We start from the raw sequence: 24,958 nt of genomic DNA on the forward strand, positions 1-24,958 counted from the left end.
GCAGAATAGGATATAAGTCTGGAGTAATAACAACAGTATTCATAATGCTCATAGACAGAAATTGAGTCTACTCCAAGGGTGTTGATTTCCTTTTAATATAAACTTTTCTTAAGTCATAGCCGATAACTTTCCTTATAAAAAATGGCAAAAAAAAAAGATTGCATAGAATTATAAAAATTTATTCATTCATTAATGATCGATGGTGAAATATTTTGAACAACAAAATTACTATTCAAGCATGACACAATCATAGACAAAACAGTATGTTTATTACATTCAGATACAATGGTACTTGGATGAGAACTGAAGTATTAAATTGCAATAATTTCATAAAGAATTAAAATTAAATAGGAAAACCACACTCACAATGGGACAGCCTGCAAGTAAACCAGCACAATCACTGATTCATTTATTCGATATTATTAAACATTGATAAACAAAATACAAGACTTAGTTCATCTTGAAAGCAAGAAACACTGTAAAGATAAAATCGACAAAAATGCATGCCAAGGATCCAAATAAAAAAACATGGTAAAATGTATCACATGGCAAAACAATGAAAAGGTTTGCTACTGACTGTACTGGATATTTTTCAGTGTAAACAAAAACAATCTACAAAGATCAAAAGTCTTTATTTTCTTTCAATTCATAAGTAGAAAAGAAACATTACTGATTCACACATCAGTAGATTCTATTAAAAATAGAATTCATGTAAAAGAAAATCCAAATGTGATAAAAAAGGAAACAATAGGTCAACTTCACAAAGAGAAAAAATAGGGTCTACTATCATAGCAAGCGCTTCTTCTTTTCTGACCCCGTTTCCGCTGGGTTTCTTTTCCTTCCCAGATTCATTCTCTCCGGTCTCTCGTACATAAAATCAAACTCGGCATTAGCATCTCTCTCAAACGTGGGCGCAGCCATTTTGGATGATGATGTGGAAGATACCGGAACTTCCCTCGAGACGAATTCTGATTGGATGCTGCTTGCTTCAGCAGCGCACGCTGATTGAACGAAATTATGTCGCATTTTGCTCTAAATAAGATCTCGATATGTCGCATTTTGAAATAAAACGCGATCTTCCTTGGCTGATATAGAACGATATGTCGCACTTTCAACAAAAATCAGAGTATCCCGATAACTACCATTCGGAGCTGGATAATTTTGGCGCGAGTTTCGTAAATCTGAAAAAAATGCCCATGTCGCGTTTTGAAAACAAACTCTTCATCTGATAGACAGGTGTTCAAATACTTATCTGCAGCTTTATCACACAAATAATTAGTTAAAAAAAATCATACATTGTGATTTCTGGATTTTTCGTTTTAGATTATCTCTCTCACAGTAGACATGCACCTACGATGAAAATTTCAGACCCTCCATGAATTCTTTGTGGGAGAACTTGCAACATAGCAGGCTATTCAAATACTTATTTTTTTCACTGTATCTGAAAGTTCCAGCTCCTGCGCTTCAGCTCAGGTTCTTAACTCTGGCCTCGCGTTAAATTACAGGCCTACCTCTGGCTCCACATCCGCTGAAGGGTCCACCTTCAACTCAGCTGAAAGCCTTGGCTCCACGTCAACATAAGGGTTGTCACTCCAATGCCGTCTTAAAAGTTCACATTAAGGAAAATAACCCTCAGAAAGACAACCCATACCTCCGTCTAGGCCCATTTAAGACTCTGTGTCTAACACAAAAGCCCAAATAAAACCTGACACATGCCGTAAAACACAACCCTCTGGATGGATGAAATTAAACCGTCTACAGAGCATCAATCTTGTATTGGTGTAGAGAATCATTTGAACCTCCCAGCAGATGTAACGAGGCCTGTAGTCAAAATGCAGTCAGACTCTGGAGACTTGAAACGTTAAACTCATCCGTACGGTCAACACTCAACATAGATGAAGCTCAGAACAATTATATGCTCTTTCACCTGCTAATATCCTGAAGTTAGGATGAAGAGAATGTTTTAGACATCTGCAGTCTTGGAATGTTAATGCTGATAACAATGCTATCCAGCTATTCTTTTTCTTTACTGATTTTTCTCTTAATTGTGTCTGATGAAAATTCAAATCAAGTCATAATGTACAGTATGTAAATATATGCAACTACACACTTGTGGTTCATCCACTTTGCACAAGCACAGTTAGGTAAAAAGTCTCAAAGTTTGGAATATATACATATAAAAATATGTACATATACATATCAGTTCATCGTACAGCTTTGACAACTCAGGAGTATTAATTCTACATTGAAAAGAAAAAATCCACAGTCATTGTTTATTTGAATAAAGCTAGAATATTATATGTTACATTTTTTGTTGGCGTTTTTTGGGGGCGGGGCTGGAATAGCATTTCCATTCATTTCAATGGTGAAAGATGATTTCAGAGACCCAAATGAATGCATGAATGCCATTTCTTGTACACTGTCCAAGAAGGTAGGAGCCAATCTCCTTATCAGTGCATACATAAAAGGAAGGTCAAATAAATAAAAAGAGGTGTGTAAAATGGAATGCATAAAATGTATTGCACAAGATGATGAAATCAGCGTGCCTTCACATTAATAGCGTGGCTAGAGGAAATATGAGTGTTCCGGGTGGTGATAGATATCGGAAAAGAAAGTGTGTTGCTCCCTGCCTTTGCGCATCTGTACAACCTTCCAGATGGGAGAGGCGCAAACTTAAAAACCAGGATGTGCAGTGTCCTGAATAATGTCAGTCCATTGGAAAATATGCTGATATGCTGAAATGAAAATATACTGTATAATATGAGAATAAACTAATAATTCTTTAAGGAAACGTAAGAATACCTTTCTTGCTGTTCGCCTAACTCCTGTTGGTATAGCTTTGTTTTAAGATGTTAACACCTTGATCTGTGACAAAAAAAAGTGCAGAGTGAGATATATTTTAAAACAGTGTTAAATTAGTTGGACACCTGCAAAAACGGTTCCGAGGAGAGAATATATTTAAATTTTACTAAAGAAATTTGTTGCTGTTCAACTTTAAGTGTTAGCACTTTTTTTTTAAACTGTTAAATCCAGTCAAGAAAATATCCTAATGCTAAAAGTGATGTTGACAACAAAGTGTGTTTTTAAAATGTTCTTTTGTGACTTGCGCTGTACCGAAAAAGTCATGAGTTTGAAAACCACTGCTTTGACCAAGAGAAGAAGAATCGAACGAATGGATAGCGAGAACATTAACTTCACACACAAATGAGTTGCACTGGGATTGGCCGTTCGCGGTACGCTAACCTGGATTTGAAATGGATCTGCTTGATTTGCACTGGAGCCAAAAAAAAAAGCAGAAGAAACTTGAGTCACAGTGGAAGTGGAGTCTCCAGCCTGTGCAGACCCCGCTCCGCCTGCGAGAGGAGAACCGAGGATAGTCAGAAGAAGAAAAGCTGAGTGAGCTAGAGAGGGGCCGGGGGCTGAAACGACCGTGGTCGCAGACTGGCTTGGCTAGTTCGGTGTGGTCTTCCATACAAGTGATTTGATTAGAAGGAGCAGAGAGTGTGTCCCGTGCATGTGGCTGTCTCATTAAAAAGGTAAATGTAGACAGAGACAAGCCGGACCTCCCCAGGGCCTGACAAAACCACACTGTTCTCAAAACATCGTAGGGAACACGGTGAGTTTTTCTCTTGCCAGGCAATGGCGGACGATCCTATTTACCAATGAGATACGGTACGTTGTGCACGTACAACTGGGGATAGGTTAGAGTGTGCTTGCATAATGCCACATGCTCCCTCACACGATCTGAAACGCTCACAAAGCAACCGTTAGCTACACCCGTTAACACAAAATTTCTAACAGCCTATGACATGAAAGAAAATCATGGAAGAGAATCTCACTGTATTCCACTCCAGGGTCAGGATAAATCTCTGTCTGCTGTGGTAGGTCGTGGAAATAGATTTGCAAGCTGATCCAAAGCCTGAAGAAAGCAATTCCAGGAAAATGTACTAAATTACGTCTTAAGCCAGCGCAACAGGTATAATTTAACAATTCATCACGGGGAACATGTTCAAAAACCCACTTGTGGATGAGAATAGTGGTCAACCTCACTAGCTTTAGCTATACCGATAGGGGCTAGTCTTAAAATATTCATACCAGCAGAATCACGTGATTTCTGGGAAAAATTAAGGCAGAGGGCAAAGTAAAGATCCATCCTTGTTGCCAAAATGTTCAGCAACGCAAGGACAACAACTGTGTGTCATTTAAAACTTTTCTTTTTCCCAAAAAATGTAATAAATATATTCATATTACAAAAAGCACGAACATCATAATGCTTGTGCTGGTTCGTTTTGTAACTTTAGATTTTAGACAGTGCTCCAAGTGTGTGGAAAGTGTCATCAAAAATGAGGATGGTGAGCATGGTTTCAAATTGTGCTAAATGATAATAGCACGTAAAAATAGTGTGTGAAAGAGAGAAATGCTTCATTCTTTTTCCAAGGCTGGCTAAATAATGTCTTTCCCGTCTTACTACACACTATATTATGGAACATCATGAGAACGGCCTCCTTGTTGAAGACAAGAACAATTATGCAGCTCTCTTTAATTACAACAAATACATTCAGCGTAATGGCGAATTGTATTTTCAATCATTTGTTTTTATTTGGTTCTATGTCAAAATATGTTTGAATGTGAAAATCAGCCTGTGACGCAAACAAAAGTTTGGAGATTGCTCGATTGGAGTGAAAAAAAACATCAATTACGTCATGGATTAATGGACTTCGATTTTCCTCATATTGTAATTGACTGCAAAAAAATTTTTAGTCATTCAATCCCTACTTAAAACACATTTAGGGCTGGATTTCTGTAACCGGCGTAAATCTGCATGCATTTTTTTTTTTCATAATATGGCAGATGCGCACATGCTGTTGTGTTTAGAAAAGGGTGGTCTGCGTCGCTCTGAACATGGCCACCTTCATTCAAAGTGCTGCCGCCCACAGAAAGCCTTGGGGGGGCTACACATATGGCCCAAATCAGAATCTGCCCCTGGGGAAATGACCTTAGCCTGGCTTTTGAATGTGCTAAAATGCAGTTTGTATGGCCAAAAGAAAATGACAAAATCAACTGATTGGTGGTGCCGGTCTACTAGGAAGTGTCTTACATACTGTATCTATCCTTTGTGTTCTCCGGAAGAAAGATTTCTTAAAATGGCTTGAACTTCATTTATTTTTAAATCATGCCTCAAAATTGTTTGTGTGCGTGTGTGTGTGTGTGTGTGTGTGTGGGGTGGGGGGTGGTGAAGAATGTCTTCCAAGAGGGAAATACAAAAAAGGAAGGAAGGATTTCATTTTAAAGGAACCATAGCTAAGGCAGTCCACGCCCTTTGGTCAGAGTTCTTCCTGAGAGGTAGGAACCGCTGAGTTTGAACAATGGGCTTAGGAAACATTTAAAAGGTAGACTGTGCAGTCAAGATTTCCTTGAAACACTAAAAGGGTGGCTTTGTCTAGTGTTTCACTTCATCAAAATGTGCTCATGTTGGGCAAATGTTCAAAAAGTAGGAGCACCCACCTAACATCGTCCAACATCTATCTATCTATCTATCTATCTATCTATCTATCTATCTATCTATCTATCTATCTATCTATCTATCTATCTATCTATCTATCTATCTATCTATCTATCTATCTATCTATCTATCTATCTATCTATCTATCTATCTATCTATCCATCCATCCATCCATCCATCCATCCATCCATCCATCCGCTATATCTCCCACATCTATCTACTCTGAGGAAGAGCAAATAAAAAGCAAAACGAGACAGCAAATGCTTGTGTCAGTGCCGCCCAAAGAGGGAAAACCGCTAACCTTTAAAAATCAAGCGACCGCACTGACCTTTGGATTCAATGGCTGTCAGAGAAATATGATCCAATAGCAGCCAACAGGGGTTTTAAGGGGCATTAGCCTCACAAACATTCATAAATAAAACCAGTCGTCCTCCCACCTGCATCCCTGCGCCGCTCACAGTTTGCCATTAGGCTATTCACAAACACTGCGTTATCGCGATTACACAAATACACACATCACTTAACTATGAGCTTCATTGTAATGATTTAGATGCATTTTTCTAGTTTTCAGTTTTTAATGAGCACACAACAAATGGAATTTTTTGATAGGTTGCATCCACACAAGATTAGAACAAGCTGTTCTGCAGCTAAATTGTCACAGGTTCATGTAATGTAATGCATTTACAGCACGGAGAGCACTAAGGGGCACTGTGAAGGCTGGATATGACTGCCACTGCCTACAATTTGAGACATACTGTATGCTTCTGTTGTGGGAGGGGAAAAGTTGAAATGACTAAGAAACGTCTTTCCTGTTGTGATTTCTTCTCAATTATTTTGTGGTTAAAGTCACTTTGTCATTGATCTCACGCCAACATCTGCTTGCATGGCATGTCGTGATACAGTACAGCACACTAAACTGGATTTCATTCGAATTTCCAAAGCAGGTAAAATGTCTGACATGCATCCCCCCCCCCCATCCCCGTGTTCAGTACCTTTGTATTTTTATACAAAACATTTGTGTTTAGCTGAGTTCCCAAACTCATGGTTGCACCCAAAATGGATGGAAAAAGAAATCAATCCATCCAGGTGTTTACAAGAACACACACACATATGGTTAGGCATGGCACATATACTCCTGATAAAAAGCATTCAAACTTGCATTCACATCTATATGGTGGACAATTTAGAGCCTTCAGTGAATCCAACATGCATGACTTTGGAATTTCGGAGGATGGCGCAGTACCTGGAGAAAATTCATTTTTTTTTTTTTTTGCCTAATAAAAACAAGATATATTATTTCTGCCAAAATACATAACTGTGCATTTTACACAGCTTAGTATTAGCATTAAACAAAGCGTTGGCCTCACAGTTCTGAGGTCCCGGGTTTGATCCCGGATCCGCCTGTGTGGAGTTTGTATGTTTTCCCTGTGGGTTTTCTCCGGGCACTCCAGTTTCTACCCACATCCCAAAAACATGAAACATTAATTGGACACTCTAAATTGCCCCTGAGCACCAACTGCATTTAATTGGCTGGGTACCTAACATATTAACAGCTCATGGTGCTGTATAGTTTTATATCTACAAACTGCAGCCACAATCCCTGTGACCTTTGTGAGGATAAGCGACTCAGAAAATGGATGGATATTTAAAGGCAACAGTCAAAACTGCGAGACAGCATTTATATTGATCTCATTTGGCTGCCCATAATCAGTAATGTAAACAATATAGAAACAGAAGAGGAAAAATAACCATAAAAAACTGACATAAAATCCACGTTACATTGTGTCGTGAGTCTTGACAGCACATATATGTGAAAATAACCCGTGTGCTATTTTGGCAGCTGACTGTCCAAAGGCGGACGATGTGTTTGATATGTCAACAGTCACTTCTAATTACCGAGTGTGCATGTGTGTGGCCATCACTGGGAATTCCCAGGTCAACTGTGACCCACTGTGCAAAACAAGAAAAGTCAGTTTCTAAGCCAATAAAAGTTATTTAAAGTAAGACCGTCATAATGGAAAACATTGTCATCCAAATGTTGCGCAGTTGGTACACACAAAGGAAATCTGTGGCTCTTCTGGAATGCATATCTAAACACTCATTCAACTTGTTCTTCCAGACGATCATGAGAAAAATCATAGGCTATAATGACACGGCACATGAAAATTCAAAGGCATATCTGCTAAGTGCGTGGGGATTTATGTGATATGATATAATGTATGACTATAATGTGTAATTGCAGTCTTTGAATAGCTAAAGCAACTGCTCAAATGGTTTGAAAACATTTCAAGTCTGTATATATTGAAATACAAACCAATAAACATACAGCAACAGCAGAGACTCATTTGAATTAAGATAAAAGAAACATGCCCCTGTACCAGCACATTGGCAGGCATCCAACCCAAAATGAGAGAATATTTGCAAAAAAAAAAATATATAATAAAGTTGATAAATTTGAACATTAAAGATATTGTAGTATATTCAGTTGAATGCAGATTGAGCGTGATGCGCGAATCATTGTATTTATTTATGTTTTACACAACGTGCCAACTACATTGGGATCAGGGTTTGTGAATGTTGAGAAGCCGACTGAGCTCCTTCTACAGGAATAAAAGTGACCTGCAGGGACTCAGCAGTCTCCATTTAAACGACCTGTTGCATATCTTATAGTCTCCATTCCCTCCTGACCCCCTGACGGTGTGTAATATATTTATTATAAAATGCTTATAGAAATGATTGGTATCTACCTTGAAGATGAGGTGCCAGTTGGAGGGCGTTGCCATGGATACACGCTGCGTTGGAGCAACCTTTCATGGTCGTCTTTCCTGTGGGATGGACAAACACGCACGCGCACACACACACGGACATACACAAAGAGACCAAGCATTAACCTTTTGTCATATTTCAGTAGGGTTTACAAATTCAAAATGATGACACTAGAGCAGCAAGTCACTCAAGTAAAATGAGAAATTAGGCAATTGTTTATTATAAATTACGGCCGAAAGCGCTACGGTTGGTGGGTTATAGCCGTTGAGGACTTTAGTATCAGTAGTAAAGTGATAATTACAATTATAATTAGCGTAAAATCAAAAACACAAACAAAATATGAGACAATCAAAACACAAACGGTATGTAAAACGTTCTTGATCAATATGCTGCGATATTATGAGTTTCCATTCTTCTTTTTTTTTAAGGGAAGTGGATTTCTGTTTTCCAATGAGTCAGCTGAGACATTTGAGAGAATAAAGTGCAAATGGAGAAGCCCTTGAGGCAAATGATGTGGGAGTGAGTTTGCACCCAGCGCACTTCTCTTGAGAAGTATTTCTCAACAACAATTAACTCTGATTCATATTTGTCAACCTTCGTCTCAGAAAGTTGGAAAAATCTTTTTCAACAAATTGGGGGAGATTGTCACGGTCTTCCTTTAGGATGTTTTATTTGGAGTTTTTGTCATTTCTCCTCAAATACAACTTTGAGAAGGAGTTTTAAAGATGCCAAATCATAACTTAAAAACAGAAAACAGTTCCCAGGTGTTCTAATAACATACCAATGAGATGCTTCATCAAATTACCACAAAATGAAGGCTATATTTACACCACAATAACTGGGGACTGAACAGTGGCTTCTACAGAGCCTGGACTGGAGAGAAAAAAAAATGCATAAAAAGGTTAGACATCAAAGATTCTGTGAGGAATAATCCCTTGTTGATGAAGAAATGGTTTGTTTTCAAATAAACGGAGTGTTTAATATGGAAATTGTTTGATGTGAAGTTCTGGTGTTGCATTGTAAACATGCATATCTCATTAATCTTCACAGAATGTGTGAATGTCGCACGAACAGGTTGGCGAGGGTGACAGACTGACAGCGACGCACACACCCAAATGGAAAGAGTGAATTTTAGGATGCTCATAGCGATGTGTCACAGAGCTCCACATGAAACTTTGAGAGAGTTTTCGTACCAGTTAAAAAAAAAAATCCATTTGTTTCATCTAAGCCTGTGGATTCAATTAAATGACCACAAATGACTCTTTCAAACTCAATTTTGTTGTGCCTGGAGAAAACTTTGTTTTTGACATTTTCCACAAGCATGTTCTCCGACTGCTTCAGAGGCAAGGAAAACACAATGACATTAGTAACGCATACGAGTAGATATATATGGAAAAAATACCTTTATAATAATGCTGAAAATGTTACTGACACAACACACACATAGCCTTGTCTATATTTTCTTGTAGTTATCAATGTTTGAGTAAATGTTTTCCCAAATACAAGTATTTTCTTTTAGAGTATTTATTTGCAGAAAATGAAAAATTCAGGGGTTCTCAATGGGGTTGAAGTCTGGACTTTGGGCTGGCCATGACAAGGTCTGGATGTCGTCGTACTTTATCCACATCTTGATCAACCTTGTATAGATTGAAGCATTCATTATGTGTTGGGGAAAAACAACCTTCAGAGGTGGCAAAATTGTCAAGAGTAGAAAGGAGCAATTTTTCTTCTGCCAAAAACTTTTGCTCAAAAAAAATCTGCCTGACTCCTCAGATTATCACTGATCTGTGACCAAATTTCAGAGTGGGTGCAGAACTTTGTGGCTTGTGGGCCTTTTCAGGTCTCTGTCTACCCATTAAACGATCATCTGGTGATCTGGAAAAACCAAACTGGAAATTAGACTGAATTGGTTCATTCTTGAGCCCTTTCACAGACTGCAGCCTGACTGTTCTTTGCTTCTCATTGATGAAGCCCCTCCCCCCGGTCCCCCACGTGACAGTACATGACTTGTGCCCCTGCATCTAGGTGCCCAATGATATTGTCTATTTTGCTATATTGGTGGTTTGAAAATTTCAATAATATACTCACATAAACATATGTTAACCTTAGCCTACCTTACCATTTTTTAAATTTATCTTATCCAAGGAAGCCTTGTTGATATCTGGACATTTTAACTATAGTTTTATAGTTTGCTGACATTGCACAGTGGCCAAATACCCTGCAATTCACAGAGATGACCGAAACGTAGGTACCGCTTCAAAATAATAGCCACATGAAAAGTGTGCTTGAGCGCTCAACGTTTGTACACAGATGTTTCCTCACGATGAAGTCTTAAATCTGTCCTTTTCCCTTCATCAGTTATGACATTGGGCAGACAACCAAAATAAAGGGCTTCATCAACAGGCTAATTGAGATGCTAATCCGGAGTTTGTTTATCTAGGAAGACCAATTAGATGTGTCAATTTGCACTCATTAAACCAGTGGTGCCTTAAATGCGCCATTAGGATGCAGCCAGGAACAATGTTCCATTGCCTACTCCAGGCTGGACACCATTATTATGAAGGATGTGCCACCCAATTTACCCACACATCTCCTTCAGGTGCTTAATGTGACTGCAAACCAAATTTCATTATCTCCAGATGTCTTATTTCAATAACAGGTAAAGTATGACGTGAACAACTAGCAGGAGCAGACGATGACGATTATATGCGGTATGATTATGTCACTCATTACCCGCTGATCACAACTGCAACACACCATCCCCGCTTCTCCCACCCGATATGAGAAACAGTGAAATAATGACATTGACAATTCTAAAGCAAGGTATTATGTAGTGCCTTAAATCTTTTTGCATATAAGCCTTATACAATGCTTGATTCTCAGCATCAATCTTCACATTTGATTTTTCCAATACATACAAGTGCTTACTGCAAATCTTGCAAAATTCACAGACAAAAGTTTCATTTCGGCATAACAGTGGAAGTGGAAACGCTTTTCTCTGAGCATTCACACAGAGTGAGATGAAACATTTAGCAATGGTATGACTGCGTCTTGCAGCATTTACAAAACACTGCAATTTTTACACGCATTAATGACAATGTGAAAGCTAATCAACCACCATTCACAATTGTTTTGGTCATAATGGAATTACAACAATGCATGATCTCTTGTCCTTTTGCATTGTCATGTTTACCCCTGGGAATATTCAAAATTTGAAGAATTATACGCTAAATAGCATCAGCGTGGATCATTCAGAAAATGACCCTTTTTTTAGGCGTATTACTACTAGAGTGAAAGATTGTCTCTCAGCATCTTCAAAAATTCATTTTTGTGTTATGTATAATAACATGACAGAAGTGGCATTTAGACAATTATCGGAATAAAGCCAAACGTAGGAGCATCTCATCTCTATTGACTGACATCACACTAATAAAAGCACATCCAAAACATGAAGCAACAGCATGCCTGTGGAGAAAATGTCTGAAAGTGGGGGTCAAGGTTGTTTCAGAAAACCACTAAGACGATGATGGATTTGTAACTGGACCAGGATCACTTCTGCAATGCAGTTTTTGGTGAATAATTTGAGCCATAAGAAGGTTCTTTGCTTCTCCTCCACTCAGACTTCTCCTCTTCTTCTACTCCGGTGCATTACTTTGAACTCTGACATGAAAGTTCTTCAACTATTATATAAAGAAATGCAGCAGTGTATTTTACGATGACTGCATGACTAAAAAAATCTTTGCAATGGCTTCAATTAGAGGTTTCCATGTTGCTAAAAACTATACATAGTTTTCCACTTCAGGCTAATTTAAGAAACAGTGATAAAATAAATAAAATAATAGAATAAAATAAAAAGATTAATATCTTCTGAAATTGCACCTAGAGCAGTGGTTCTCGAAGTTTGGTACTAGTACAATACATTTGCATTTATGTTTTTAAACTGTTTGTTTTTAAACTATGTGTTGATAGTGGTACTTGGAGTGCCAAGTTTTTTATGAGGCCTACAGTATATCCAGTGGAATCAAAATGGCCTGAAAAAAAAATGAACAATATGTCCCAATTTAATTACTTTAGAATGTCATTTGAAAGCCGCGTGACTCCAATTCCATTTTTGAAAATTAATTCACTTTTGACAGATGTAGCAGCAATGCAGAAGGCTCATTTTAGCTCACTGCTAGACTGCCTTGATGAAAGCGGGCAATTTATTTTGGCAAATCAGAATATTTGATACAAGTCTAAAATGTCATGGGATTGTGTAAGTGTGCCCAACCTGTTCTACATGTATACAGCAAAGCAAATATTTAGCTCATGCTCGTAGTGCACATACAATACCTACACACGCAAACACATTGCCGATTGTCCCTCGCCCTGTTTGCCTTTGTTCATTGAGTCCTGGATCAAACGTTGCAAGAGTCCACCGTGTAGTGTGGCGTGGTGATGGTGACAATTAGCTTAATGAAGTGCAAAACCAAATCACACTCAGTGCTGTGCCACCGCCGCTGTGAATATTCATGTGCTGTTGGCTTTGTGACTGCATTAAAAAGGCGGTGCTGCCTTGTGCTGAATATCAATCGTCACATTTGCACTTGTCGGTTCGTCTGCTGCTGCTGCTTCGGCGATGATAATCTGCGGGTTTTTTTTTTTTTTATTTCATTGATTTTTTTTTTTTTTTTGAGGGGTGGGAGGGAACCCAGGACACATCTGTTCCCTCCCATCCTCATCCAGATGCTGCTGCCATTGCAGTGTGCAAACACAAACACCTTTACCAACTCTTACGACACTTTCAAGTGATGTCGTGCAACATTCATTCTAATAACTTTTTTTTTTTTGCCAAAGGTGATGTCATTTGACCAAAGAAACTGATTTTCCAATCATGCAGGCATGAGTGGGATTCTTTGGTACAATAATCCATTTGTTTTAAAGCAGCAGATGAGCTCAAACAAGGCAACTGTAGCTTTTACGTGTTTTATTTTAAGTTGTTGCTGTTATGACCTTAATGCTGCCTTGGATACTTGCATCTATCAAAATGTACTGCTACATCGCCTTGAAACCCATTAATAGCAAAGCTTAGTACATTTTTGGTTTAAATCTTTATCTCAGCGAGAACACACATAGACACGAACGGGCAACCATCATCCAAGTCCTCAGGAAACCTGCAATCTCAGGGCTGAATGTCTACAGGCCTGTTCCCTTGACATCATGAAGTCTTTTGAAAGCCTTGTGCTGGACCACCTCAAGAGCGTCACATGTCCCTGGCTGGACCCACAGCAGTTTGCCTACCGGGCAAACGGGTCCGCGGATGATGCAGTCAACGTGGGTTTGCCTTGATCCTTGAACACGTCGACAGCACAGGAACCTACGCGAGGATCCTTTTCATGGACTTCAGCTCTGAGGTTCAACACCATCCTCCGAGCTTCTCCAGCTCAGCATCTCGCCTGCCATGTGCCAGTGGATTTTCTACTTCCTGGCAGGCATGACACAGACAGCAGGTGAGGCTGGCGGACACCACTGGGACACCCCAAGGTTGTGTCGTCGACCCACTGCTCTTCTCTCTGTACACAAACAACTGCACCTCAACAAAGGGTCCATTAGGTCTCTGTCCACCCGAGGTGTTTTTGAGGTTTTTCTACCTATACCTAAACTATCACATGACCCAGTACCTTCCTATCTGACTGACTTTGATGTACCTTATGTTCTATTACAAGCTCTGCACTCTAAACCTGCTGGCATTTGAGTGACTCAGAAAGCTGAAAAGAAATGAGCAGGTTCTGAAGCAGTCTCTATGTGGGCTCCAGTATCCCGGAAGGCCATACCCACGGAAATGAAGAGCAGCTACCTCAGTTGAAATGTTCAAATCCCGACTTAGATCTTGTTTCCACAATATCACGTTTGGTAAACCACAGGCAGACTGTGAATATGCTGTCACCCTGCCTCAATGACCCAAAAAACATATTCTCCTGCTTGAAGAGGGGAAGAGGGGGATTAGATGCCGAAGAATAAAGTGAGCCTGTTGTTATTGCTTTGGAGGCTTCTGGCTGGCCAACCTAAACAGAACCTTTTCATTTTCCATCCATCCATTTTCTGAGGTGGTTATCCTCGCAAAGATCATGGGAGTGCTGGAACCTCTCCCAGCTATCGTCGGGCAGGAGTCAGGGGTACAACTTGAAGTGGTTGCCAAGCAATCGCAGGCTGACATGGAGACAGACAACAGGCGCACTCATAATCACACATAAGGCCAATTTAACGTATCCAATTAATGCATGTTTTTGGGATATGGGAGGAAACCGGAGCGCCCGGAAAAAACCCACGCAGACATGGGGAGAACATGCAAACTCCACACAGGCAGGGCCGGGATTTGAACTCCGGTCCTCAGAACCGTGAGACCAACGCTCCAACCAGTGGGTTCACTGTGCTACCCAGAACCTTTTCATATGATCAAATTTACTCTCTCGCATTGAACACATTGAGTTCAGACTGTGGATAATTGGATATGGTATATATTTCATGTGTTCAACATTGCCCACTATGTTGACATCTACTAAATTCTGGGCGGTGGATCTCTCCATCTATGTTCCCTTCTCTAAATTTCGTCCCCCCCCCCTTCCCAATTGGTTTTATTGTTCATTGTCCGGATAGTGGGTTCAGACCATGTGATGTTGGCAAAGGAAAATAACTATTGCTGTCAACTGGGGGGACCGAGGGGTGTAATGCTGAATTTAATATTCATTTTCCATCAATGTTTTGTTTGATTACTATATGCGTTATTCATAGTTTGTTGGGTGCTTTGTTGTAGTGGATCATATACATTTTATCAAATTTTTGTGTTAGTTATTGTGAAGCTAATTGAGGTTTGTTTAAGAGCTATAAAAATGTGTGAATTAAATGTTAGGTTCATGCAAAAATGAGCTTTTTGAAAAAAAATGTCATTATGTTGGTGGCCAACTTTTAATACAGTATTTAGAAAACTTTCCAGAATTGTTAATCTGGCATTGTTCAATGATTTAACATCCATTTGTAACAGTCTGTCATGCAAATCGACTCGTCGTCACCACCGTACTGTTGGGCCAATGCAAAGTATGGCCTTTGCTACTATGACAACCGGGGACAGTGCAAGGATGTTGCCACTAAACAATCTGCTACCTTTGCTCGGAAAGATCCCACATTTTGAAGTGGAGCCCCCATAAAACTAAACCAAAAATATCACCGGTATCCTCACTCGTGAAGTCAGGACTTCATCACTAAACTGGGGAGAAGACACAATGGCAGATAAAATTAAAATAATGAAACAATAAAACAGATTTGACAGTGAATGCCCACATTTTAGAGGCGTGTCACTGAACATGCATCTGGAACGAAGGTGCATAAATGATGTCCATGATCCACAAATGGTTTTTATCTATGATACAATATCTTAAATCATTGATTAAAATTTTGAAATATCTGCATTTATTAAATCATAAGAATGACCCACATCCTTATTCCAATTTAGATCAACCAACACAAACCATTTATTACAATATTGTGCAAGTTATACAGATTTTTTTCGTGCTTTTTTGGGGAGTAAATCTTTGAATGTTGGACTTTCTGCCAGTTTCTTTAAATAAAATGTCTAATAAGTCGGTGCGACGTGGATATGCTTATATCGTCATTGGGCTACAGGGCAGTAATTATTGAGCCTTGTGAACACTGCCTGGCAATGAGTGGCTGCACAAATCTTTAATTTAGGGGTTATCTTAGCTATTTTTGTCATTTGGTTGGTACTATATCACTTGATAGAGTTTTAAAATATGGTCAAGTTACAGTTAAAACTAGAGGAAACAAATGCGATGTTTCCTCAACGCAAGTCTCCACCGAAAAAAAGCACCAATTATAATAAACTCGTGACTTCAACATGAGATATTTTCAACGGTCATTATGCAATTTTAACGCCGTAAAAAGGAACTGTGCAGCCTCAACAGCAAACCGTCAAGACACTGGAAAAGTCTTTGTGTAACATAGTTAGGAGTGGACACCAGCCAACTTCACCGGCCTCGCTTGGGCCTGACAGATGGCGCTGGGGTTATCTGTTGACGGCATTAGACCCTTCAGTTATTATATAAAATGCTGAGTGGAGAAACACTCAAAGCTTGTTTACAATGACGCCCAATGGGCTGCTTGTGTTTAAAGGAGTGAACACCCAGAAAGCACAGCACAGTATTTGCAGTCAGTGCGCTTGGGGCGGTTTGGAGCATGACTTCATTATGTAACATTGCCTCGATAATGACTGAGCACTTTTCATAGATAAGGCTCCTCCAGGGCACATTTATCATGTCAACGGGAGAACACAGTACCCAATCAAGGGGACACGTTTGTTACATAACTCTGCCATCTTGCGGTCAGTGGAGTGAACCTCCTCACGCCAATAATAGAACACAGCTTTTACAATCCTGTATGAGTGTACATTTTCTTGCCTGGCATTTAAAGGATCTGTTTTTTAGACTAGTAAATACAATAAGGTGACCACTGAAAGATAAGAGCGAAAATTGGACCACAGTACATCTCAATTTAATCATCTAAAAGGGCACAAATAGCACTAGTGTGTCAAATTCGTATATTCACAAAATGTTTGGGGTGTTTGGACATTTAAACCAACATTTCTTTGCAGGGGAACCTCATTGCCTTTTCACACAACTTAGTGTTTTCTAAAAAGGAGCTAAACAGCAGGACATTTTTCATTTTGCTTTCCAAAAACACCCACTTCTATGTCTTTTGAGTTTCTTCCAGGCGCTCTGTCGTAAAGCTGCTGCTGAGGACACCCCGTGACACTCGAATGTAAGTAGCCATTTCCCACTGAGAACATTCGTTTTGAAGCCTCGCAATGGGGAGGTGCTGTGGATCGATTAATAGAGGTCAAATACAGAATAAATGTACATTTACATTTAAATGGGTCAACAGTAAATGTTAAAGAAATTGGACTCAACAACAGAGGATCTTTAACTTTTGGTGAGTTGTGCATAGTGAGTTCTGTACTATTCATTTGCCTCCTCCTGCACTGAATGCAAAATATTCTCATGATGTACTTTTGGGAATGTTTATTTTGGAATTGCTCATAACGCCAAAGCGGACTATGATGCATTTGTGAAGTATGTGAGATGGCAATTTTTTTTTTCCAAGGAACTATCTGGCAACTTAAGTGGGTATTTTTTTTTTCAACTTTATGGTCTTTTTTTTTGGGGGGGGGGGGGGGGATGGGACTCTACCACATAGACGAAGCCAGGACTTGGATGGGATAACATTTTGAAAATGACTGGAAAAAAAAGTCAAGCGCCTGGTGGCTCAGCACAATATAGTTTGTTTTTTTTAGAGGGGTTTGTTATTTTGTTTTTAGTGCTTGTCCTCATTTGGGTTATGGGTGAGCTATATTCATTCCCAGCTGATTTTTGGCAGGGGGATAGGTCTACCATTATCTGATTGCTAACCAATTGCTGGGCATATATGCAACCAACCCTTCACGATTTTCACAACTACGATAAATTTAGTCTTGAAAACATGTATACACTTGTATGCAGTTGTAAAAAGTCTAAACGTGAAAATCAGTATTAACTCAATATTTATTTTATAATTATATACATAAACAAAGCTCTATCAATTTCTCATGTATTGACATTGCAAGCAAGCACACACCTTCATAAACTAGTTTTGTGGCACCACACATACCAAACCAACAGTATCACTTATCAATTTTTGTTTTATTGACGTTTCGCCATATGTACATGAGTGTACACCTTTAAAGACCACTGACATGAATGACAAGGAACATCGAAGCATACAAAACTGTGCATACTAAAATAAACATTGAGGACAAAAAGGATAAAATTAGATCTTTCAGGGGCGTGCCCGTGTATATCCATTGAGTCGTCATCAAGTTAAATGATTTCATTTCTTAAATCTGTGCAGTGTATTTATGTCGTGGTAAAAGGCATCCCATCTGAAATGAATTCCAAGAGAGCCTCTTCCACACTCTCTGTGAAGAATCACAGGAAGTGGCTGATGTCTTGGGTGGAAGTGAAGTCTCCGTGGCCCTCTGTTGCCGTATGAGAGTGGCTCCAAATTCCAGAAACAAATGTTTTTTTGACATACTTGGCAAAATAAACATGATTCTGATCCACAAGTACAAAACGCTGATGTGTGGCGCCTCCTGCAGGCTCCAATTTTAGCCTACTGTTGATATCAGTCTTGTTGAAATAAGAGACAGGTCCCCAAATGGATTCTCACCCGTCTACAGTGCTCTCATTGGCTCCATCACAAGGAGAAAGAAGAAATTAATATGGGGCGTGAAACGAAGGGGGTTGGGGGGGAGCTACACTCGAGCCTGCAGATCGTCCCATTGGAATGTGGTGACCGTTATTGGATTGTAAAAGAAAAAGGAAAAAAAAACACATTTTTGGTTTCATTGTAAACTCCTGTGTCTGTAATTGGTGCAACCAGGTAATAATGACACAATCACATAAAGTGGAGCCATTGTTTCAAACCTGGAAAAAAGCTGCTCTCTAGAAGACGGAGATGAGTGCAAAGACGCCATAGAGCAGCGCGCACGGGTAGGCGACCAGCAGCTGCTGCCCGTCCATTGCTAATGCAGAGATGAAGATCTTTGACGCAGACAGGCTGCACCAGCCAATGATAGCTGCCGTGAGGACGATTCCCATCAGACCCCTGGAGAAGAGAACAAGAGCGATACAATGCTCAAAGGAAAAAAACTCTCGGATTAAAACATAACGGAAAGCATACTTACTGTAATGAGAAGAGGACTCCGAAGCTGGACAGGACGATCATGGGTAGAAGGCAGTACCCCAACACGCTGGCCACGCAGCCGAATGATACGCCCGTCATACTCATGAGGTTGAGCAGGCAGTACATGCCCAGGCAGCCAATTGCACTGATGCCGTACACATAGCCAAACTGGATCTTACCAGCCTGTAGACAGGGAGACAGAACTTAAATGATTACTAAAAAGACATGAAATGATATGCATTTATCCCAAACCTACCCTTGGATCAAAAGTGTGTCATTTTTTACAGGGTTGCCAATTGTTAGCATAAAAAGCTCTAAGACAGATTATATGAATTGTTGCTTTGTAACAACTATATGAGCAATTTGCAGATACACACTGTGATGTGTCAAAAACTAATTATGATGGATTGGCAATGTATTCATAAAATGTTACTAAATGAGAATTTTAATATTATAAATATTTCTTTGTTAAAAAAGGTTATTTATTGCCAACAAATAAAGATTGAAGCATAGCGCTTAGATAATGAAATCCAAAGTATCGCCTGTCCACAGCATTAACTTCTTCAGGTGAATGTTCCACACTCATAACAAATTTACCAATAGGAGAGTTGCACCGAAGGCCAAGCAGAAGACCATGGGGCCAGCCAGGTCCGTCTCGTTCATAATACTACCATCTGCCACCTTTAGAGGATGGAGGACCGTCAGAGTCTTCTGCCAGATGTGGTCGAAGTTGATTCCTAATTCTACAACAGAGATGACAAAAAAAGGCTTGAGAATGCTCACACCGAGGGCAATAGCTACCTGGTTTGTGGCTACCTTCCAGTAGCGGCGGCTCGTCATCAAAACTGCTGCTGTACATGGATTGTGATGAGGACGGTGTGTAGGTTTGCGTGGGCTGGAAGATTTGGCCCGTGTATGGCTGCTGGGGCTGCATCATACCCGGGGCGGCGTAACCCATTTGCTGGCTGTAGTCATATTGACCATATTGCCTGTGGACCAAAGCATGAAGAACATTTAACAACAACAAAAACTCACTATAATTTAACAAACAATCCATTGTCAATGGACACAGAAAGAAAAGTAACAATTCACTTCTGCTGCTGTGGTCACATACTTATACTGATTTTCATTGTTGTATCCATAGCCAGGCTGGTTCTGGTCATCTACACTGTAGCTTGACTGGTAGAAGTCCGTGTTGAAGTTGTCAAACCCAGACATCTCTCACTGTCAAAAGATATATATATATATTTTTTTTGCACAAATGGTCAGTCCTGTCTCTGTAATCACAATTGACACAAATTACATTCTCTGCACACATTTATATCTGAGTGAAGAGATCCTTGTCAGTTTTCTTAAAATTGGTAGTTGGCAATTGGGACCTATTTGAGCATTTTTTTCTTTTTTGCTCAAAAAGACAACAAAGGCCCAATGTTTCTAAAATACTAACTTGAGCAAGTGATATTTTTCCTCCCCAATAAAAATGTACAAGAGTGGTTAGCACTTCTGAGATTTCTGTTTGAATCTGGGCTGCAGCTTTCCCGTGGATGTTTTTTTTTTTTTTAAATGTGGAATGATCACAATATCTTTCCCCCATTTGTTTTCTAACAGGCTTCCCAACGAAGACAACGTTTTGAAAATACTGTAAGAACTTTATGGCAGTTTTTTTACTCCCGATTTAACGAAAAGGTAACGCCTTAAACCTTGAGCCCTTGTCTTAGTATTAAGAAGTTCGCCACATATTGGTGCATTTTGACCACTTTTATAGAAACTAAACTCCCTTATTATTGATCACAAATCATTGAGACTTGAACACCGCCTTTGTTGGTGTCATAATTAATATTCAAAATTTTAATAGCAGAATTTGCGCATTACTCTTATTGACTGTGACGAGGTTAGTTATAAGGTAACTGTAGAGCTATCATTGTCCCACTCACAGCCTAGTTAACTGGTATCTGTTATTATGAACATAAAGTATTGCTTTTTAGTCCATTCAATCATTGCCAGTTGTAATATAAACAACAGTTTATCTTCTAGCACTTCACAGCCTAAACGTAGCTAGCAGCTGTTCCGCTTTGAGGTAACAGCAAGACAAGGCGCCTTTCGGTCCTAAACAACGACGTCGACCTTATATTTTAAGTGAACCAATTGGTGCTTTAGTTGTTATTCGGAGAGTCCATAAATAAACACTTACCCTCAGAGTTTGACAATCTACTCAGGCAGCTGCCAGCTCGGCTGCGGCTGCTACGTGTCAGGAGAAAAAAAGACGCTTTCCGGTGTGTGACGTCTTCGACCGGAAGTTGAATAAACTTTGCAGAAACTGGAGCGACCCGCAGCGCCGAAATGTGGTATGACGTAGTATTGCGCTCATAATTTTGAATAATAGAATCATCATCATAATCATCTTTATTTGCCAATTATGACAAAACAAAAGCCAAATATAATTGGACTCCTATAACTGTTTGTGTGGAGTGTATTTTTTGAATATAACTCTCTCAGACCCTTTTGAGTCAACAGCAATTCACTGTTTTTTGACAGACGTCACACACCTTCAGATTTAGAACGCGGGCGCCATCTTGGTTTGGTGAATTCAAGGAAACAAACTGTAACTAAGCAGGAATCATTTCAGAAAGGTGTTTGGATGAGGGCGCACTACTATGTTATCAGTTGCTCAAACAAAACCGGGTGTTGTAAAATGTCTTTCTTCCGACTGTCAGCTGTGATCAAGAACTAGTGCAATAAAACGGAGCAGTAAGCAGCCAAACGGTGACAACTGTGACTGTCTAGTATTAGCAGAGCTGATCTAGCAGCCAAACCATTCCCTTATGTCAGAGTTTGCTCGATGAATTTTATTCTTGGTAAGTATTGGATACATTTTAGAATTTCACACCAACTTAGCAATAACTAAGTTCTGTGAAGGAGAAGTATTCTTTAGGGCCAAGGACCTACATAATACTTGTGTGTGTGTGAATGCAATGCATGTCTCCAAAATCTGTATTTTCTGTTTTATTATAAAAAGTTTGCAAAAGTAAGTTACCGCAATGCTAGCTGTTTCGTGAGTTGAGTTAAAAATGTAGCCGTGGAAGTGGAGAAAAAGGTGTTGGCTCCACTTGGGACTCGTCCCGGTCGAACCCCCCTCTCCGTAACAAAAACAAAAATAACCTACACCTCTTTCGTTGGTCTAATCAACATAATTCAACACAACGTTGATGGTCATCATGCGGTACATATTGAATGCATTGTGCGGTACACTAACCTTAGCAGAGTGGAGACACAGGTTACTTACAATGGATACCACCCCATGACTAACCCAGGCATTGATGAATTGGTTGTAGGCCTCCAGACCTTTGTAATTCTTTAGTTGCTCCACGGTATAAGTGCTTGTCGAGAAGAGGAGATAGTGGATGATGTCTGGATAGGTTACTGACGCCCGCAGTTGTGTGTTCCATTTATGTTTCTCCAAGGCATATGGGTCGATATTGTCGAACAAAGCGCGCTTCTTGTTGTAACGGTTTTTTGAAACAACATCTAATGAACACCGATAACTTTACAAAGTCTTTATAGCCATCATGCGTCACTTTTAACTGCCATACGAACACTTATGTAACTCCGGTCTATATGCAAAAGCATTAGAGTGAACGGCGCGTCAGTAGAGTGAACCCATCCAACACGGGCAGGTTCCCTGGATGTAGTGAAAACAGTCTATACTGGCATCAAATTGTAACAAGTATTACAGAGAGAAGGGGGAAAATATAATTTCCAGGACACATGTTGAGATTAGGGCATGAGAAAAGGTAATCTTTTTCTTGTCACGGAGAAGCTGAAGAGATCAATGACAGTTCTTAAGCAGAACAGCACCGCTAGCAAACACTGCGGGGAGGTCTCGGCTTTTTGATGGTGGAACGTGATGATGTGCTCTGCTCAGCATGAGATATCATGGGAAGGAATGGCAGAGATAGCATTCGGCACACAAAAAAAAACAAAGATCAACAGTGGGATGTTAATAAAAAGGTACTGTATGTACTGTTCCTGTAGGAACACTAAAATTCTGAAAGTTCTTCTATTGTATGGAAACAGTTGGCACTCCGCCGTACGAGCCAACCTCAGTAAAAGAGAAGTCTTGTGAAAATCCTTCTGCGCATCCTTCCTACTGGTATGTAACAGTAGTACGATTTCACATGGAACCCGCTTCCACTTGTGACTTATTTGGAAGTTAAACTTAGGGAAGAACCAGAACCATGTTCAAACATACGGCAGTCGAAATATTATCACACAAATGTAACGCCCACATCCTAAATGGGTGCAAAGCCCCTGCTAACATATCAAAATAAAGGTTAAGCAGAACTGACTTTTTATATCCACTTTAACATATACACACACATTTAAAACAAACCTATATATATACTGTACAAAGCCATGAAAAACTCTTGGGCCGCTTCTCAAATTTTTACATTTTTGCAGTATCCCCATGCTAATATGTAAGTTCATCAAATAAATTTAAACATCAGAAAATGATAACGCGAGGAAACATAAAATGCTGTTTTTAAAATGGTAATTTTTTTATCAAGGGAAAAAATAAAAATAAATTACCTAACCCCGTGGAAGAAATTAGCGACCAACTTTGTTAAATCACGAATTGACTGTGGCTAATTACATTTGTTTCATTTTCACTAACCTCACCAAAAGTCCAATTACCCCCAGACTTGTTCAATTCAGAAATCTCTTAAATAGAACCTGTTTGACACAACGAAGTCGGACAAAAGAGCTCAAAAAGCTGCAACAAAATGAGACAATCCAAAGAAATTCAACAGATGAGAAATAAATTAAATGACACCTATTGGTCTGGAAAGTGGTACATTTGTATAGCTTTGCGATTCCCGTGAACCACATTTGGAACCATAACCCTTAAATGGAGAAAACATGCAACTGTGGTGAACCTTTCCAGAGTAACCAGCCTATAATAATTCAGGGTGAGTTTTTTTTTTCAACTCCAACGTTATTTGTACTTTATTCCGCTGCATTGACACAACAGTTCAGTCCTAAATTAACTTTTTTTTTTTCCCTCTGGAGAACAAATAGGACAAGATGGCAATGGTGCTATAGCGGAAATGTGAGGCCTTCATCTTTTCTCACACACCGAATCCTTTCTCCACTTAAGCAGCACGTTTTACATCTTTTTAATATACTTAATGAAAAATAATGAAATTGCTGCAGAGTGTAATTGAATTTAGGGCAGCGCACGCGCTCATAATTGCCTTCTTTTGTGGCATCACTGCTCTAATCCCGCTGCAGCTGCTTAGCTGCATGAATGCATTTAAATATTGAATTTCTTTTATTGCAGCAAGCCTTCATTTCATTCCATAACCTGTATGCATTCTCAAATAAGGTTTCTCTCTCTCCGCCTCCCCAGGTTCAAGTAGTAGCGAGTCAGCAGTGACTCAAAGTGTTTTATAATCAATACAGAGTTTTAGTTTTTTTTTCCGTTTGTGTATAGACTACAAGTATGTTCATGAGACGGGACGCAAATACGTAGAAAAGAGCAGGCATGGCTGCTCATATTTGTAGAGAACATTTCGACTCAGTTAATGACATTCTCTGTCACCCTTTCATAGTGCCGCTACACAGCCCATAAATTAGTAGGCATCATCTGGTACCGACTGGGTTTTCTGTTCACTGGCACCCGACCTTCACCAGCACTAAAAACAATCAGCCAACCACTCACCCAAAGCTTTTTTCTAAATGTCAGCATTCAAACACATTCCTATTCATGTACGAATGCAGTGAAAATATTTGCCCCCCCAAAAAAGAAAAGCATGGCAAAGCTCTCAGAAGTTATGCCTTTGTCACATACAATACAGCACATATATCTACACTCTGTAGAAGATGTGCTATCCACTCACGCACTGTATTCTAAATTCATCA

General features: G+C 39.6%; 1 protein-coding gene across 1 annotated transcript; it reads right to left on the reverse strand.

Annotated features, from left to right (window-relative positions):
- Positions 1 to 17,978: 17,978 nt before the first annotated feature.
- yipf5 (Yip1 domain family, member 5) lies at positions 17,979 to 21,370 on the reverse strand. Its single transcript, XM_061803289.1, has 7 exons — positions 21,231 to 21,370; positions 20,154 to 20,263; positions 19,856 to 20,028; positions 19,637 to 19,782; positions 19,041 to 19,222; positions 18,781 to 18,961; positions 17,979 to 18,620 (listed from the first exon to the last, which is right to left on the reverse strand). Exons 2-6 carry the CDS (start codon positions 20,255 to 20,257, stop codon positions 18,799 to 18,801), a joined length of 768 nt encoding a protein of 255 aa, XP_061659273.1. The 5' UTR covers positions 20,258 to 20,263; positions 21,231 to 21,370; the 3' UTR covers positions 17,979 to 18,620; positions 18,781 to 18,798.
- Between the last annotated feature and the right edge of the window lie 3,588 nt (positions 21,371 to 24,958).

This window comes from Syngnathoides biaculeatus, chromosome 18 (genome assembly GCF_019802595.1).
Source record: "Syngnathoides biaculeatus isolate LvHL_M chromosome 18, ASM1980259v1, whole genome shotgun sequence".
Taxonomy (NCBI): domain Eukaryota; kingdom Metazoa; phylum Chordata; class Actinopteri; order Syngnathiformes; family Syngnathidae; genus Syngnathoides; species Syngnathoides biaculeatus.

Excerpts from the sequence above, each read along its gene's own strand:
- yipf5 (XM_061803289.1), bottom strand. The coding sequence starts at position 20,257 with ATGTCTGGGTTTGACAACTTCAACACGGACTTCTACCAGTCAAGCTAC. Across the intron at positions 20,029-20,153 it reads AACAATGAAAATCAGTATAA|GCAATATGGTCAATATGACT; the intron begins GTATGTGACCAC and ends TTTGGTCCACAG. Across the intron at positions 19,783-19,855 it reads CGAGCCGCCGCTACTGGAAG|AATTAGGAATCAACTTCGAC; the intron begins GTAGCCACAAAC and ends TCTCTGTTGTAG.